The sequence below is a fragment of the Microtus pennsylvanicus genome, chromosome 9 (assembly GCF_037038515.1).
Source record: "Microtus pennsylvanicus isolate mMicPen1 chromosome 9, mMicPen1.hap1, whole genome shotgun sequence".
Lineage (NCBI taxonomy): Eukaryota > Metazoa > Chordata > Mammalia > Rodentia > Cricetidae > Microtus > Microtus pennsylvanicus.
Window position 1 is genome coordinate 99,279,018 of NC_134587.1, and position 19,832 is coordinate 99,298,849.

General features: G+C 36.1%; 1 protein-coding gene across 1 annotated transcript in view; it reads right to left on the minus strand.

The window, feature by feature from the left end:
* Window positions 1-18,731, minus strand: part of LOC142857050 (annexin A10) — a 45,891-nt gene extending 27,160 nt beyond the window's left edge. The window contains exons 1-3 of the mRNA XM_075984658.1: window positions 18,622-18,731; window positions 11,144-11,253; window positions 6,960-7,054 (exon numbers count right to left, since the gene is read on the minus strand). Coding sequence (XP_075840773.1) covers window positions 6,960-7,054; window positions 11,144-11,253; window positions 18,622-18,731 — 315 coding nt within the window. The remainder of the gene's footprint in view (window positions 1-6,959; window positions 7,055-11,143; window positions 11,254-18,621) is intronic.
* Between the last annotated feature and the right edge of the window lie 1,101 nt (window positions 18,732-19,832).

Genomic DNA, 19,832 nt, shown 5'->3' on the forward strand with positions numbered 1-19,832 from the left:
TTCTGCTAATACCTTTGATGTCATATTTGCAGTCATAGGAAGGTGTATTCTTTGATAAAACCATCTGGCATCTGTATTTCACACATTAGACTATTACCCCTGAGATCTGTCAGCAAACTGGACATCATAAGCACACCTCATTACAAACCAGGTATGTAGAGAGATCCTCAGTGGCTTACATGCCAAGGTTTCCAGTGCTTGCCAATCTTGTGACTTTTGTTACATTTAGCATGTTTTTTTTTTCTGCAGGAAGGAAGTCATCTCACAGAGAATGCCCTGCACTTCTGACAAACCCAATTTCTTTTTGAAGCTACCCATGGTTGAACCTTTCCAAGTCACAAAGTTGTTATTTCAGGTCTGTTTCCAGTCACACTTGACCCTGTTCCTCAAGACTAATTCATGCTATATTTTAGGTTTTCTGGACATACCATGTTACATGTTTGTTTATAGGATTTTTTTGTTGTTTTGTTTATACAAAAGCTTGTCAAAAATAGAGTAGAATCCAGTCATTTCATAGACCGCCAAGGTTCTCCATCAGCAGTATCTCTTAATTGATCAACCTAATAAGAGTTCCGCCTGCTTCCTCTCCTTCCTTTTGCTGTACTCAGCTCAGTTGGGCATTTGGTTCCCAGCTATGGCACTGTAAGGGAAAAGTGCCATCTGCCTCCAGCTTCCTCCTAGACAATACTCATAGCAAGGGGTACCAAAGTTATATAGATTCATGATTAATGTTTGATATTCTAACAGTACGGTTCCGAAGCCTGATGTTACTTTTTTTTTCTCCTGACTGACCTCTGGGTACAATGTTTGGTCTACACTCTTATTTTATCAATAGCCTAACCAGAAGTGGACATAGGGGTTCTAATGTGATTCTGCTTTACCTACTTGCACTGCCTCAGGATTCTTGCAGTTCTGGACTGTGTAAGAATAATTCCTATGCTGTTGAATATACTGTTTCAGTATGTAGGACATATATACTTCCTGGAATCTGCTAAAATGACCTTGTTCTTCCCACATTTAACAATTCCAAACATTAGTCTTTTTATGTGTTGGATATAATCCAACAAAAGCTAAAGTTAGAGCTATGGAAATGGGAGCTGACAGGTTTCTGTTGGTAAAGCAAGAACAATAGCCTTGCCACTTGGTGCAGGCTTGGACTCCTCAATCACATGATCTTGACCTTGGAAAGCATTCCTGGTGGCAACAGCCGAGATTATTGCAAATGATAGGCCCACCTTAGACTTCCTTCTTATGGCCAAGGTGAAAACAATTTCATATCTAGATTAAAATCTCAGGCCACATGGCGAGTCAGTATTGAATTTGAAAAGAAGGACACTTGGGATTTTTGGATTTATTCCTGATGACATGTAGTACTGTTTAGCTCATTGGATCTAGGATTCAGTGAAGGCACTCTTAGGTATAATATGCCATCTTCGTCCTGTTGATGGGAGTTTTAATGGAGATGACCTGGCAGATTTTCCTGTTCGGAGTAGTTAGAGTGGATTACAGTTGGTACAGTTGTGTAGAAGTCGGGGTTAAGTCAGGCAGGTGAGTCCTCTCAGGGTCTCATATTAATAAGCAGTATGCACAGTGAGACACTGACAGTCCTTCCTTTCATCTTGCTTCTCTCGGAATATTTGCATAATTCTATGGAGACTGAGGTAAGGTTTCCCTGAAGAGTGAAGGGAGGCCTGTTTTCTGCCCATTTTAAAGGCTTTGGTTTTTGGAATTTCTTGGTTCCTTGGTTACAAGGCAACCCCCTGTATGAGAGCATCTTCACATAGTTCGGGGAACGACTTCATAAAGCTCAGATGTGTTTGACTATTACTAATGAGATGACTCAAATTTCTTTTGTCTCTCATTCAAGAATCTTCTGTACCAACATCTATGTCATTCTGGTTGACTAATTTGCTATCTTGTAAACAAGTTAAAATCTTACAACTTTCTTAGTGCTTACTGCATATCTATATAATATATAGATACATAATTTAATATGCCTTACATAAAATAGAACTGTATTTAAATAAAGCAGTTTCAATATACATATAAAGAAATAACATATATAAATATTTAAATACTTATATCATATAAATATGAAAGTGCAAAATGCTGAAAGAAAAACACATAAAGGAGAGAGTGCTAACTGTAAGCAAGCAGCATCTTGTCTATGAAAGAAACATGGAAAGATAACCACCATTAGGCATGATCAGGAGCAAAGGTAAGGTAAAACTGCAGTGAGATTTCAGTTACGCCTGTGTTATAGAATGATTATAGCTGCAGCGAGACTTCAGTTAAACCTGTGTTATAGAATGATTATGGACGCAGTGAGATTTCAGTTAAACCTGTGTTATAGAATGATTATAGTTGCAGCAAGACTTCAGTTAAACCTGTGTTATAGAATGATTATGGATGCAGTGAGATTTCAGTTATGCCTGATTTATACAATGATTATAGCTACAATGAGATTTCAGTTATAGATGCAGTGAGACTCCAGTTACACCTGCATTATGGAATCATTATGGATGCAGTGAGATTTCAGTTATGTCTGATTTATACAATTATTATAGCTACAGTGAGATTTCAGTTATGCCTGCATTATGGAATGATTATAGATGCAGTGAGATTTCAGTTATGTCTGATTTATACAATGATTATAGCTACAGTGAGATTTCAGTTATAGATGCAGTGAGATTTCAGTTATGCCTGCATTATGGAATAATTATAGATGCAGTGAGATTTCAGTTATGTCTGATTTATACAATGATTATAGCTACAGTGAGATTTCAGTTATGCCTGCATTATGGAATGATTATAGATGCAGTGAGATTTCAGTTATGCCTGCATTATGGAATGATTATAGATGCAGTGAGATTTCAGTTATGTCTGCATTATGGAATGATTATAGATGCAGTGAGATTTCAGTTACACCTGCATTATAGAATGGTTAAAGCTGCAGTGAGATTTCACATGTGCCCATATGATGAACTGGCTATACTGAAGAAGCTTCATATCATGGGTGTTGCTGATGTCTCCCGAGGATCAGGAATCACAATGCAAGGGAGTAGAAGTGTGAATTTAGAGAATGCCTTATGTACAGAGAAACATGAAGCCCAGCAGGACCACCTTTAATGCAGGAGTGACAGCAGCCCCTCTCCTCTTATTCCTCCTTCCTGCCTTAGCACATACAGTGTGTATCATTCCAAAGAGCGGTATTTCAATAGAAAACTGCAGAGGTGATTTGCTGATTTTGATTATTTAAAATTTTTTTAGAAATCTGAAATTATTTTTCTTATCTGTTAACTTTCTAGTTTTATCAGAAGGTTTGTTTAACTCATTTTAATTAATATTAGTTATTTATAAAATATTTACCTGTAATAAATTATATAGTAAAGTTTAGTCTTTGGGCTAAAACTACATCTATTGCCCCCATCAAACTAGAAGTAAAGGCTGAAGGAGAAAGAACTCTTCTTATAGGAAGGAGAGCCACCTATAAAGTAGATCAGATAATTTCTAGAAAACTGCTTCCTAGTTATATTTTTCTTTAGGTATTGATATTTTTAACCATGAATCTCAGAGACAAGAAGGCAAAGTGTATCTGAGCACAAGGTGAGTTTGAAAAATGAACTCTTCATGATTCACATCTACCTATGCAGTCTTAATGGGATTAGACAAATTGATGAGACATAGCAGGGTACCAAAGGCCTAAATTTCTAAGTTTTTGTTTCAGGGTATAGAGCACAAAAAGTACAAAGTCTTGGTATGAAGGTTTGGGTTCTACTGAAGTCCATTTCCTTGGCATATACCCAGCTACCTCCTTTTCGTCATACACATGCCCTTGGTTTCTCTCCCCCACCCAAATTTTGAAAGACATCCTACTGGATTAAGGATCTACCCTTTCCTCCTCTACATCCTTAGAAGTCTATTTCCAGACATAATCACACCGGGAGGTGTGGCTCTGACATGTACATTTTAGGCATCACGACTCAGTCAATAGTGTCAGCCATCTCAATGGGACTGTGGTCGGTGCTCTGGACAGACTGGTGAATAGAACAACTATTCATTCCTCTCTGGAGCTTGTATTTCAGAGGGAGGTGATGCAACATGAGAAGAATAGGTTGATGTATTAAGATCACAAATGCTGTGGACAGACACAGTAACAGGAGAAGGAGTTACAGGTGTTAGTATATGCCTTGGGAGTGAGTGATACTGTCAAATATATTAAATTCTCTGGAATAGTTGACATTGAATGAAACCTTGAAGAATGTATGGGTAGTCACTGTCTTTGACAACTCTGGTGCATTCTAATTTGTAGAAGAAATAACATTAAGGAGAAGCTATGGAAGAAGGTACAATTTAGTCACATGATTTTATTCTGGCCATGCACGAAATTACACAGCCAATGTTGAGATTAAATGACTGCTAGAAATCAATATATTTCAGAGTTGACCACTCCTGTTATAGTTGAAAAATGGGGACATGTCTTGCTTAGTGCTTAAGTTGAAGCCCTTAAAGAGTGATTGTCTGGTTGTCAAGTTTGTCATGCATGGGTAACCTTCTCCCATTTGCTTGGTCCTATTGCTTTGTCAACAGCACAGTACTTGCTGTGGTAGGAAAGACCAGTGGGTAATCTAATCACTTACACATTTATACTAACAACTATGCCAAATCTAATTCACCAGGTTGGCTTATACTTTAAACGAAGAATATCCTCCATATTAGACCTTGGGCTGAGTTCTAGAGAGAAGGTACAAAATAACCCAGTCCTTATATTTTTTTTTTTAGGTGTTACAGTCAACTTGATAAGATAAAAACACAAAGCACTTAGTTAAGAGCCGAGAGCACATGGCTAGCTGGGTAGCTTTTCAGGAGCACCCTGATTGCACCTTACTGGAGGAGTTTCACTTAGCTTTGAGGCCACTGTCATCCAACAGACATCAAGCAAACAGTCTTGGTATTAGGCAAATGCTATACTAAGTTCTGGCAGAACAAAAGTTATTCCAAGTTTGCCCACTGTTAATGAGGAACAGACACAAACAACCTCATGAGTTAGGTTGTACTGGTTTTCAGGGGTGGGTTCCAGTGTCTGGTAGTTTTATGGGTAGAGTGATGGATACAGCCAATGTAATGAAAACTGAGACTCCCGAGGACAGAAGATGAGGAAGCAGACAGAAGTGCTGTGGGAAACTACAGATGCTTTCTGGAGGATTTATAAATGGTATGTAAGAGAGACCAAGAGTGAGAAAAAGAGAGGGAGAGGGAGGAAAAAAGGGAGAGAAGGTGAAGGATAGATACAGGAAGAGGGAAAGAGAAGAGAATAATGCAGATGCAAAATAAAAGCGAAGTAAAAGTGTTCCCATACCATGAGAAATGATTCAGGTTTGTGCCATGCACACATAGGTATTTATGATGGGGTAATAGAATAAATACTAAAGAAATTTTATGTTCTGCATTATTTTGGATTTAGATTGAATAGTGGACTGGTCTAGGCAAAGAAGGGAGGTGGGGGAGAGTTTTAGTAGAAGCCATTTAGAATTAGTATGGCCAGAAAGCCATGGTGATCTAAATCAAGAATCTATAATAGAGGGAAGGAAAAGAATGTGACGGGGAGATAAATGGCAGGGCTTGACAACTGCCTGAACGACAGTGGTTCTGAGGTGATGGGCAAGCCTGGTTCTGTGTTGTCCTGCTTCTTCAGTAATGCCGATTGTCCATCAAGAGCACAGAGTAATCAACTCTAAGACCTTAGTGAAAGGGTTTCACTCTGGCATAAGTTATTTTTTAATGGGTTTTAAATTCCTTGAGTCTAAGGAACTCAGTGTTGCATTTTAATCTGCTTTGTGATGATTTTGCAGTGTTTGATAATCAGAAGTTCTTTGACCTAAATTAACTTGCCATATGAAAAGCTAGGATATAGATACTCCTTTGGATTTAAAAAAAACATGTTCACAGGAAGTGACATCACTTATAGTTCTGTGCCCATTTATATCACATTATATTAGCACATGTGCTATTTTTATTACAGTTACATTTTGTTTGCAAGAACAAAATTCCTGGGAGCCTAAGTTGAGGTAACGTTTTTATGTGGACAAAAGGTATACTATCTCCTCCTTTGGCTTAATTCAATTTATCTCTCCACTTGCAGAGCTCTGGATCGTTAACTATTCTAAAACTAAGGGCTACTGTGTGTTGGATGTGTTATGGTTGTTCAAAGGCTGAGATGTAAAGTCAATTTATATGGACTAACTCTGCTGAGAAAGTTTTATGAGAGTGTTTTATCGATAATGTTCAGTTGACAAAGTAATTGCTATTTCAGGCCCTTTTGGCCTAAAGAATTTTTGTTCTGAATCTGTGGTTTAAATGCATAACAAAAGCAAAGACTCCTTAATGGCACTTGCTTTGAAATTAGAATGTGATTACTTTAAAACATGGATAGTTTTATTGCCTTAAACTATTTTTAAACTGCCATTCGCTTTTTAATGGTCTCCATCACTGCATGCTGTGGAGAAGAAAAGGGAGAAGAAAATTTGTATTGGCTCAGAGCTAGGTGTGGACCTGCAGAGAACTGGGGAAAAATATGTTATTTTCTGACCCTAGTAATCATTAGTTCTCTCTGTGATTCCCCTAAAGCTCCATATAGCTGTTCCCAGCTCAACACTTTCAGAGCCTAATTGGACCAAGTGGCATAAAAGGTTACCTAGCCTTTCATTTGAAAGAAGATGTATGAATTGGAAAAGCACAGGTAGACACAGTGAGTGTGAATATACCTCTTGCATATATAAATTTAGTAATATGTTCTTATTTCTTAAAACATGTAAGAACAAGACAGATCATTTTTAACTAATACAGAGTTCAGAAATGTGTTCAGTGAGAGTGAGGGAAGTTATAGGTTCATTTCTCCGAGAAGGGTTTTGATGCTTAGGCACTTGCCAAGGAAACAGGTCGAGATACAAAAGTCTTACCCTGCCATACATGCTCTGGTAGGCCCCGGCTATCATCTGCCTCTGTGCATTGCTGCGTTGTGTTAAGATGTCAATCAGCAAGTCTTTGTTACATTCTAGGAAGGAATTGTAACAGAAGATTAAGGAAGTTCTTGCTCAGTTTCTAGCATCCATCCTTTATGGACTAATCTTATCTAGCCAATGGGCAGGGGTATTCCTGTTAGCATCTTACTTTTAAATACAATTGGATATCACAATGGCAATGCTTGATGAATCCTAGGTATTCCCCCACGTCTGCCATTAGTGTCATTCATACACATTGCATTCCTTCCACCTAAAATTCCACAAGAAACATAGGAAGGTAGGAAAACATAGCTTTTCTTCAGCTATCTAGTCTATCTTCCTAAAAGAGAGCTGCCCCCCTTCCCTCAACTTTCAAACTCATGAGTAGTAATTGAGCACCACATCCTTCTTACAGCACAGTTACATACATGACCATAATGAACATGTATTCTAAAAATTGGGCTTCTTTCATAGTATCCACCAAAGAAAGGGGAATGACCCGGAAAGAAATAGTGGAATCTCAAGGTGTTTGCATACTTTTGTTGGGTGAAATGAGGCTCTCAAACCTTGGGTTGAACCTGGTCCTTTACCCATTATCAAGGTTTTTTTTCTGTGTTGTATATACTTATTCATACCAAAGTATTATATTATCACATCACAATATTCATAGCAGTAATATATCATAATTGCTTTTTATTGTGTTGTATTTCAGAGTAGAGTGACCAAGATAACTTTAACTTCTGCATTAGCTTGACTACAATATAAACAGATTAATTTTTTATCTAAAGCCTAATGACCTCCTTTTTCTTAGGGTATTTATCTTAAAAACCTCAGAAATGTAAATGCCTTCTTTGTTACCCATCGTCGATCTATCTATCTTTCATCTATCTATCTATTTGTCTGTCTGTCTGTCTATCTATCTATTTATCTATCCATCCATATTTTACACAAGAGAATAGACAGATAAATAATTTAAAGAGAGGAGACTGTAAGATACTTATGAATGATAAATAGATTATTCTTATAATCATAACATTTATTGAGTTACTGTTTTCATCTGTTTTTGTTGCTCTGTTGAGATTACACACAAACTTTCTCTCTGACTTATTTTGTGCTTATTAGTTTTTATAGTAGTTTTTGTTCAGTTACTCTTTAGGAGATATTGCATAATAATTTTAAATGGATCTCAAAAATTTTATTATAGTGTGCTAATTAAAATACAGAAACAAAATACTAATAAAGAAATGAAAGAGAACCCATTACTCATTGATTTCATTAAGAGGACAATAAAAAGATATTACAAATAACTCTATGTTACAAATTTTAATTGTCTAGATAAATGGATCAGTTTCTTCAAAAATAGTACGTAGTCAAACTTATACACGGAACATTGACAATTTCAATACATATATAACTATAAAAGAATTGAATCAGTAATTAATAGCCTATCAAAATAAACTTGCTAATATTAGATATTTTTTTAATTAATCCAACAGATTTTAAAAGAACTAACAGTTGTCTTCCATTTCTTTCACACTCCTGAAATGTTCTGATGTCCTCCAGCATTGCTTGAACATCCACACCAGAGACAGACATTACAAGGTAAATTATGGACCCAAATCTTTCATAAACAACGATGCAACCCTCCCTCCAAAACAAAACCCAGAAAATAGAATTGAATACAACAGTGTGTATGAAAAATTATATATAGGTCTAACATCAGACAATCAGTGTAACCTATGTAATTGACAATTTAAAGAAGCAAATTCATGTGAATATAAGGAAAGGTGTAGAAAGCACATTTGATAAAACGCAATATTGTGAGATATTTTGATCGCACTTCGACAGTGCCTAGACCGACAATAAAATTTACTTAGAATCAGAAGGTGGAGCTGGTTACTAGCTGACCAGATTAGTCATAGAGGCTTTGGAGGATCAAGGACATATATAGAGGCATATGAAGTAGTAGGGAGAGGCTTAGGAGATTCTCTGACCTTCGGGATTGTGGAGGGCAAGAGAGAGGTGGTCACTACTCTGCCTCTTCTCTGATCCGTCATCATCATCCAATATCTGACTCCCGAACTTTTATTGATAAAATAATAGTTAGATAAATGCTTCAATGTAACATTTGTTCAAGACAAAAGTTCTAACCAAAGTAGTAATCAAAAGGAATATCTTCAGTTTAATAAAATACCTCTGCAAAGTCTTGTGATTATTATCACGGCAAGAAAGGTCTTTCACATGGTAAAGGTGGCCACATTTATCAGAGTGGGAGTATTTAAAAACAGATTACTTTTGACTTGTGTATCCTGTTGTGAAGATTTAATGATAAAGGTTAAGAATGGATTCAGTTTTCCAGTGTCACATGGAGATTTCAAAAAATACATGCTTACAGATGATAAATACAAAAACCAAAAATAAACAACGACAATAACAAAAAAAGCTTTTCTGTAAATGTAGGTAAGCAGCTACTAATGGTGGTGAGTTGAGAATGTGAGGGTATTATTAGGAGATGCATGTCTAAGAAGTGTTCCATTTTAGGGTGAATAGATACCTATTTAAGCATACTTCTACAATTTTTCTAAGCTTTCTTGTTTTCATATTCTTTAGAATCCATTTTTCTTTATCTTCAGAGTTATATAATTAAGAATTTCTGGGCAAAATATTGATATTTATCTTTTCCAATTGAACTTGACCAAAGTCATTAAAATTGCAGACTACTAGTACATATAAAACTATATTCTTACCCTTGAATGCTTCCCCAGATACCATGCCTTCAAACTCCAAACAACTGAAATATGTCATCTTAAACCACATAAGCAAAGCATCACGACATTCAAAATAAATCCATACTTTCACTCCACTTATAATGGCAGGAAAGTTGAAACTGGAGAAAAGAATTTATTTATTATTATTTGTGTGTGTAAGTGACCAAATTGTTCTGTACTTCAATTTTAAAGAAAAAAAATTACAGTCATATTTCTGAAAAAAATTATTTATTCTCTGTAGTTTTTCTAGTGACTATTGATACTTTTAAAAGGCATGAAATGATTGTTAAGTCCTAAAACCAAAGTCAGAAAATATATTTAATACTATGTTATTTTCCTATGTGTGGTATGCTATTCATGGTTGAAACACAAAGGTGTGTAGGTATGTAGTGTACATTCATGTACAGGAAAGAGAAAGACAGACAGAAAGAGAAAGCAACAGAGAGACAGAAATGAAAATAGTGAGAAGAGAGACAGAGAGAGATAGAGGGAGAAAGAGATGGAGAGATTCTGTAAAGCAAGTAACCATGTCCTGAAGTTAATAGTTTGCTTTTTTAGGCATGGGTTTAATTTTCTTCTTTAATTACCTCTTTTATATTGTCTATGTTTATATTCCTGCCCATTTAGAAGTCTTTTAAAAATGGGTTTTGCTAAAAAAATGAATATTTAACAGTTTTACATTGAGCTTTTAAGAATAAAGAATTAAAAACGAACTAACTGTACTACCTCCTTTTTTGCACCTTTCTTTTCTAAACTCTGATCTTATCTGATGAACATCAATTTGTTAAGCCAAATACCACATTCTAGGAACTCACAGACAAGTCTGCAGGTGCAATGGACTGGGACAAAGCAAATGATTATCAAGGAGGAAGGGGCTAGGAAGAAAGTTGCCTTGGCTGGCACAGTTGGTAGAGCTGGGGTGCTCAGAGAAGGAATGTAAAGAGGATATTTAGGTTAAAAACAGTCCAGACAAAGAAACGCATCCCAGGCCAGCAGTATATTGGGCCAGTTTATGAGGTGTGAACAAACAGCCATCTGGGAGAGTAAGATGCTAGATTTGGCTGCAAGAGTAAGTAGCAACAGAAACAAGCTAAAATAACAACAAGTGCAGAGGTCAGGAAGATGCATTACTTCCGAATATGTTATTTGCTTTGGAATTTTACCCAAGAGTTCACAGTGAGATATTTGAGGGCATGAGGAATTCACTTTAGCATGCAAACTGCAATTTCTCTTCAGTATCATGGTCTTCTATTATTTTCTTCTACTTCTATGGTCTTGTGTCTGTCTTCTAATTATTCTACACTCATGCTATAATGTTACCACACAGTAAAGAAAGGCAATTCAATAAACAAAGCACGAAAGTCCCAGGCTTACCAAATCCTTGGAGTGCTCCCCCTAGGATTTGGGCATCCATCACAGGATTGAAATTTGGAGCTGGGAAGATGGTTCCTTGAACCTGGTGGCAAAAGTCAAAACATAAGAGACTGTATTAGTTTAATGAAAAGTTTCAACAAAATTTTCCATAAAACATCTGCAGAAATTCCTTCTATAAGTTTAAATTACTATACTACACTGACATTTATTTTTCATCATATTTGTGTGCCAAATATAGAAAGCTAATTTGGTTCAGTGTGTTTTATTTAGTGACTTACACTATGTTGGTATCCATAATCCAAATAAGACATTGAGATTTTAGACCCACCAATAAAAAGATATAAGTACAAAATTTACAATATGTATTTTCTTAGGAACTGAAGACTACTTTATAGAAGCTGAAAAGAAAACCATATGAAAAGATTTAGGCCATTCATCTGAATTATAAATATAATTCACTATTATAATGCAACAAAAGAGAAGCTAAATTCATATGAGAAAAATTAAAATACTTGAATGTAGATTATGGTATTACTAAAAATTTGAAGAACCTAGATAAAATTGAAGTACTTGGTGCAAAGAAAAAAAGATTGACCCTTTCCTCTCTTTATGATAATAAAATAGCAGAATATTTAGGAAAAATTTCTGATTTCAGGCTCTGTATCCTGTGTTCACCCTCAACATGAGAGAGCTGTAAATCAGACATTATCAAGAACAAGAATCAGATTTCTAGATTTGTTGTCAGTGTGTCTAGAACTCTGGAAAATAAAAATGCTATCTAGCACTGGGCTGAGTTTTTGGAACTTAGTTGAAGAGAGGGAGGAGGGATCATATGAACAGGGTGGGGAAGTCAAGATCATGATTTGGAAAACCACAGACACAACTGACCAGAACCAGTGGGAGCTTACAGACTCTGGACTGAGAGCTGGGATCCTTCAGGGTACCTCACTAAACTCTCTGAATGTGGGAGACAGTAATGTGACTTGATCTGTTGGGGGAAGGTGCTGGCAGTGGGACCAGAACTTACCCTGGGTGCATACACCAATTTTTTTGAGCCCATTCCTTATGGTGGGATACCTTGCTTAGCCTTGATACAGGATGGAGGGACTCGGTTACACCTCAAGTTGGTATGCCATACCTTGTTGACTACTCAAGGAAGGCCTTACTCCCTCTAAGAAGTGGATGGAGGTGAAATGGAGGGATGTAAGAAAGTGGGAGGAGGAGAGGGATGTTGAACTGGGCTTAGTATGTAAAATCAAAAGCTTTTTTTAAAAATAAAAAAATATAAAATTTAAATAAATGCAATCTCATAGTGAATGAGCCTATGAGGGTTGCAGAATTTGAATGAGCTAGTACTTTGGGAATAAAATGTTAGACGAATTAACTACAGCGTTGTAGTACTCATTGTCTAATGGAAGGTTAGTCAGTTAAACAGAACAAGGCTGACCTAGTTAATTGTTAGATAAGTATCAGTCTATTGATACCAAAGTATTTATTAAATGATTAATTTTGGAAAAAATAAAGGCTCTTTTTTTTGAATTACAAATAGATTTAATTTTAAATGATATTGATACATGTGTAGCTATTAATTTGAAGTAGACCACCATATAGTAACAGCAGTGTGAAATTTTTATGCTTGGAAGTACATCAGTGATGGTAGGCTGTCCTCCTTCAGCATTTACGTGGACAGGTAGATGTCATTAAAGAGAACTGCCAGAGTTTTTGTGTTTGTAATTCCACCACTTGGGAAGCTGAGGCAAGAGGAATATGTGAGTTCAAGGCCAGGCTTATCTAAACAGGAAATTACATATAGCCTGAGTTGCAGAGTGAAACTCTGAAGAAACAAAACATCTACCACTACAAACCCATTCTTCATCTTCATTGCTCCCGTGTATTCAATTACAAATGAATTTCCAGTTAGCATCCAAAGTCTCGTTTGTTGAACATGAACTCAAGAACATTCTCTTGAGTTAGTGCCACTTATTGAGGGTGTTTAGTAGGTGAAAACAAAATTTTAACACATTTGTCCACCAAACTGTCATAGGGTGGAATTCTGTAAAAAGACAGACAAACATGTCTTCCAATTATTAAACTAAGTTTGGGCATCAGATTTTAATGTAAATGCTTAGATCTACATATCTCAAACATTTTTGTCTTATTTATTTTATTTGTATGTGTATGTGATTTGAATGTATGGATGTGCACCATGTGTGTATAGGTGACTTCAAAGGTTAGAAAAGGTTATTGTATCCTGAAGCTGGAGGGGGAGTTATAGATACCTGAAATGCGTGCTAGAAAGAGAAATCAAGTTCTTTGCAAGATCAGTAAGTTTTTTTATTAGTTGCTGATCCATCTCTCTAAACCCCCAAATTTCTTTATAATGTTTCAATTATGAGTTTAAGATTTAAATATTGGAAGTAAGCTGAATGGTGGTGGTGCACGCCTTTAATCCCAGCACTCGGGAGGCAGAGGCAGGCAGATCTCTGTGAGTTCGAGGCCAGCCTGGTCTAGAAGAGCTAGTTCCAGGACAGGAATCAAAAAAAAAAAAGCTACAGAGAAACCCTGTCTCGAAAATTCAAAAAAATAAAAATAAATAAATATTGGAAGTAATAATCACTTATCTTTAACTATGAATTTATGTTACTATCATTGCATTTTGTAAAGTACGCACACACACACACACACACACATATGTATTTCTTTTGCCAAGAAACGAATTTTTAGCAATCAATTGTTTCAGAGTAATATGAACTTCAGAATGTATTTAGCAAGATTGATATTGACTTCCCATAATGCACTCTGCCCCTCCTCATATGCACATCCTCTCTCATTATCAACATCTATCAGAGTGGCATATTTGCTACATGGACCTGATAATAACAATCTTCAGTCAATATTTTATATTATGGTCACTTTTGGTGGTATACCTTATTTGAACTGAAACAAATTTATAGGGGCATGTGCTTATCATTATAAACCCACACAGATGCTTATAATACCACACAGATGCTTCAGTGTCGTAAGAATCTTCTACATTTTCAAACTGCCATATTAAAAGAATTTTGAGGAGTAAGAAAATTCTTATTTTCTGCAATCATAGAAATTAGAAGTGAATTTACCACTACAACATTACTACTTGAAACTTAATGGCCTTAATCTTGTTAAGTGTAATCAGCCAACTGAAAACTTCTTTTAAGATTTAAAAAGTGAAAAACTCAAATCATTTTAAAAAATCAGACACAAAGAATTTCAAGTGTATTCGTTTATAGTCAGTAAAGTCAAGTCTTAGCTGGAAAAATATGACAAGTGAAGGCTATAAAGGAGAATAATATGAGAGCGAGAAGTCAAAGTAGTCTAATTTGCAGATAGCATGGTTCTATACGTTAAACATCATTAATCTGGCACCATAAAGCTTCTATAGTTGATAAACACACTCAACAAAAGAACAAGATGAGGAATATATATATATATATATATATATATATATATATATATATATAGTTTCAGTACACTGGTAATATATCAAGAAAGAAATCAGAGAAACAATACTGGCTTATTTATATTTCTTTTGCTGTGGAGACATCTTGACCAAAGCAACTTATAGAAGAAAGAGTTTTCAGAGGCTTATGGTTTCAGGAGTAAGTTCACGACTTATCATGGTGGGGACATGATAGCCGGAAGACAGGCATGGCACTGGAGCAGTAACTGAAGCTCATATTTTGACATAACCACTGCTAGCAGAGAGAGTTAGCTGGGAGTAGCACTTTCTTTTGGAGTATCGAAGCTTATCCCCAGCAACAAACCTTTTCCAACCAGCTCCTATCTCCTAATCCTTCCTAAATTGCTTCATAGCTGGGGACCAAACATTCAAATATATGAATCTATAGGGCTATTCTGATTCAAACTACCACAAACACTACCACTGATAGTTTAAAAAAAGTGTCTAAGGAAATGAAAGACTTGCATAATGGAAATTTTAAAACAACAAGGAAAGAGACTAAAGAAAATATCAAAAGATAGAAACTCCTCCCATGATCATGGATTGGTAGGATTCATATATGAAAGTGCTTGTCCTACAAAAACAATCCGACAGAGTGGTGGTGGCATGCGCCTTTAATCCTAGCATCCCGGAGGCAGAGGCAGGCAGATGTCTTTGTGTTCGAAGCCAGCCTGGTCTACAAAGCAAGTTCCAGGACAGACTCCAAAGCTACACAGAGAAACCCTGTCTTGAAAAACAAAACAAACTAACGCACAAACAAGCAGACAAATACAAATCTGCAGATTCGGTCTGAACCCCATCACTCTCCCAATATAATTGTTACAGAAATTGAAAAGCATGATATTCAATTTCATTTGGAATCACAAAGACACATCATAGACAAAACGATCTTGAATAACAACAACGACAATGATAATAATAGAGCTGCTGGAGCTGCTTTACTCCAGATTTCAAGTTTTATTACAGATTTATTTTGGTGCTTATTTCTATTTCTGATGAGAAAATACTGCTGGAAAGGATATCGTACTGGGGTGAAGGAGTTTATAGCATCAGCCCTACCTCAGGAAATAAGGTGCTCTTTCACCAGGAACTGGAGAAAGAGTTTAAAAATATGCACCACACATTGACATAATTGCAAGTTGGCTATGAGAGTGAACCAGTGTGAAGTTTCCTTTAGCATTATTTTCCATGTAGTGAGTTCTGACATACAGCTGTAGTGAAGTAGTTGTCATGGGATTGCAGAATTACAGAATTTTCTGGAGATTTAATAGTTCTAAACACATTTGTACTTCACAGAGTACAACATCTGCAAGTATCTAGGTTCAAAGGTAAACTTTATACTTTGTTTTGAAATGAGTATTACATATGTTTTGTTCTGAAGATCTGTTAGAACTTTGGATAAGGAATGAGCTAAAGTTTGAAAGCATTACAGATGTCAAAAATTCCCTGTGGCATACAAAGCATGATTTCTAATAAGGAAAACATACCGTGTTTGTCATGTCCCATAACAAATTTCTTACGTGGTAAAATGTGGCTACAGTAAAACTTATTCAAATCAAAATAATCACTGCAAGCTATTAGGAGAGTGTGTAGATGTTTTTTCTTAGAAACCAAAGAGATTTGGATTTAAATTACTTCTTTGTCAGTAAACAATTGTACAGACACAGAAAGAAGTTCCTTAAATTCAGTGTGTTTCATTTTATTATTCAGTTACAAATATGGATAATATGGCCTTAATATCAAAGAGTTCTATAGCAAAGAAATATGAAATTGTGCACTAGAACTTGGGGAGGTGCTTAACAATCTGAAATGGCAGTTATCACAGGAATTACAGAAATCCATGGAAAATGAAAATGTACTTAGAAGTGAGAACAACAAAAGAACTGTGAGACAGACAAACACTTTGTGGAAGAATGTCTCCACAGAAAAAAGTTCAGTAAAAGTATTCTACTACTAATAAAATATGCAAACAAGCATCAAAAGTATAAAATGTGTTCAAATGTTACAATTTCTACCACTTTAATCTTTATACAGATACATTCTTATTACTCAGATATTGAATATTATGTTATAAAATACACAAGATAGAAAATTGGAATAGCAATTTTTACTCCAGGATATTATCTATTTTTCACATATAGAATAACCACTACTCAATATCTCTTCATATTAAGGGTCCAAATGAAACTCTGCATTGAAGGAACACATCTCAACACAATAAAGATTATACACAAAAAAAAATCTACATTTGCTTTTGTATGAAATTGGAAAAAAATCTCAAAGCATTTCCTTGCAATCAGAAACAGGTAAGGTGACAGGGAAGTTGGGGCATGCCATAAACATGAGAAGGTTTTCAGTATGATGATCAGCAAATGCATATAGAAGACCAGGTTTGGCTGGGACACTGGAGTATACATTTCTCTATCTCTCTATCTATCTATCTATCTATCTATCTATCTATCTATCTATCTATCTATCTATCATCTATCTATCATCTATCTATCTATCTATCTATCTATCTATCTATCTATCTATCTATCTATCTATCTATCTATCTATCTATCATCTATCTATCTATCTTTATTTAAACAATATTTTTTTCATTTATGAACTGCAAATTTTAATACACAAAATTCACAGGGGAATCAAGATATGAAGGTCGAAGAACAAACTAATTAAGTAAAATTAAATAATATAAATTGGTTGGTGGTAGGTGGTGGTGCACACCTTTAATCCCAACACTCAGGGAGGCAGAGGCAGGTGGATCTCCATGAGTTGGAGGACAGCCTCGTCTATAAAGTGAGATCCAGGAAAGCCAGAGATACACAGAGAAATCCTCTCCTATAAAACCAAAAAAGACTATATAGTACTTTTACTAATTCTTTATGAATTTATTACTATATATGTCTTAGCTTGACTGAGGTTCTATAAAAAGCAGTGATTAACTTGGGGAGGGAAGGGTTTATTTGATTTACAGGTTATAATCCATTGTTGAATAAGCAAGGCAAATGCTCAAGGTGGGAGTTTGATGCAGAAAACAAAGAAGAGCATTGGTCATCAACTTGCTTTCCCTAGTCTATTAATTTTTTCTATAGCTTAGGTGCAATTGCCCAGGAAAGTATTATCCAAGAGGGATTTGCCCCTCTCACATAAATTACTAATTAACAAAATGCCCCATTGACATATCCACTGGCCAATTTGATGAGGCAGTTCCTCAAATGAGATTCCCTTTTCTGATGGCTCAGTGGCAAAATCTAACCTACATAATACATCTTGATAATATCCACTGACTGCTCATCTACCTAATTCCTCTCAGATCCACTCTACTTCCCCAAATCCCAACTTGGTGCTGTTTTTTATTCCCAGTGAGTATAATTTGTGATGGTCATATACTCGAGGGTATGGGGATATTCACTGAGGCATCATAAATCGGGGACTACATTTTTAAAGAAAACTGACTCCTTTTGTGCCAGAAGTCAACTGTCTAGGTTTCTCACTTAGTTGTGGGTATTTGAAGCCTCTTTCTATTCCATGTTATAATATTAACTGGCTTGATCTTGTGCAGACAATCATGGATGTCATGTCCTCATGAGTATGATCATATTAGTCCTGTCATGTCAAGAAGAGACTGCTTCACTACAGTCTTCCCTGACTTGTGGTTTTTACAATCTTTCTGATCCCTGATCCCTGGATCTTGGGAAACGAATGAGATACAGGTGTCCAGCTTGTCCCTGTGTATCCACAGAGAGCTTTTTCTGAACTTTGTCAGTTGTGACTTCCTGCATTAGTCACTGTCCACTCATATAAAATTTCTCTGATTAGTATAAAGTTCACACTCGTCTGTAGGTCCAGTGTTATGAATTTAGAAGGCATTCTGATATTATGCCCTATCTGCCGAGTAACAGTAGTGGGTTTACACCCAGGAACTCCAAACCCCTTAGCCATAGATTCTCAGTCATATTTTTATGGATTTCCTCACATGGAGTAGACCTTAAATCCAATGAGAAAGTACTTGATTATTCCCAGAACATCCATGCCACTGTTGTCCCCAACAGCGGACATATCCTGGATGTAGTTCTTAGGGTTCATAGCTGAGTGTTAATGACTACCCCCACCTACCAGCATTCTAAACAAGACCTTCTGGTACTAGACAATCTAACCCATTTGATTTCTTTACGTCCTGTGTCAAATATGTGTAGCATCTTCACCCACAGAGTCTTACCAGTTTTGGTAGGCAAACAAGAGCAAAGGCAATAAATTGTTTTGCTTTGGAAGCTTAATTAAAATTTTTGAAAAATCACCAAAGAAACAACAAAGATATTCTTACATACTTCAGCATATCCAGACACATTTTAAATTTTCATTAAAAATACATGCATAATCACATTCTTTAGAAATCTCTGATATAATTAAACAGCTAGCAAGGAGAAATGGTCTTCAGTACTAAATATATTCTGCAAGGTTTCAAAGCTCTCCTTTGGGTAAAATACAAGCCAGATTCTTAGTAATGTCGGAATTGTTGGAAAACTGTTCTTAGTATGAGTTATTAGAGCAGACAGGACACTAGTCCAATTGTAGAGTCTCCCTGTTCCTGGAGAGCAATCACATTACAATCATGTCTCCTGCAGATTGGCCCTAAGGGGGTTTTCAGGAGCTAAAATCTCAGCATAAATATAGGTGATGGAGAACCTGAAGAGTTACAATAGCTTCTGCCCCAGTATAGAAAACACACGCACTGCGAGAATGAAGTAAGACATTATGCTCACTTCGGCTGAAAGGGAAGGAAGGCTTATGCTTTTATTTAATCTTCATGAAATCTTGCTGTGTAATATCTGTTCTTTGCTGTTGCTACAATAAAGTACCATAAACAATGAATTTACAAAAGGAAGAATTCACTTTTGATTGTGCTTCTAAAGGGACAGAGTCCATCATAGTGGGGAAAGCCTGACAACAGGCTGCAGGAACAGGAAAGTGGCTAGTTGCCTTTTCCTCCGCAAATTGGAAGTAGAAGGAATAGGAAGTCGGGATAGATTAAACCCTCAACACCTGTCCCCAGTGATGCTTATACATTCCTCAGCAAGGCACTACCTCCTGAAGTGTGCCACCAATTGGGGACTAGCTGTTCAAATACATGAGCTTATGTGGGTAGCTAAGTGTGTTCCATATTAATAAGGCCCAGAACACATTGCT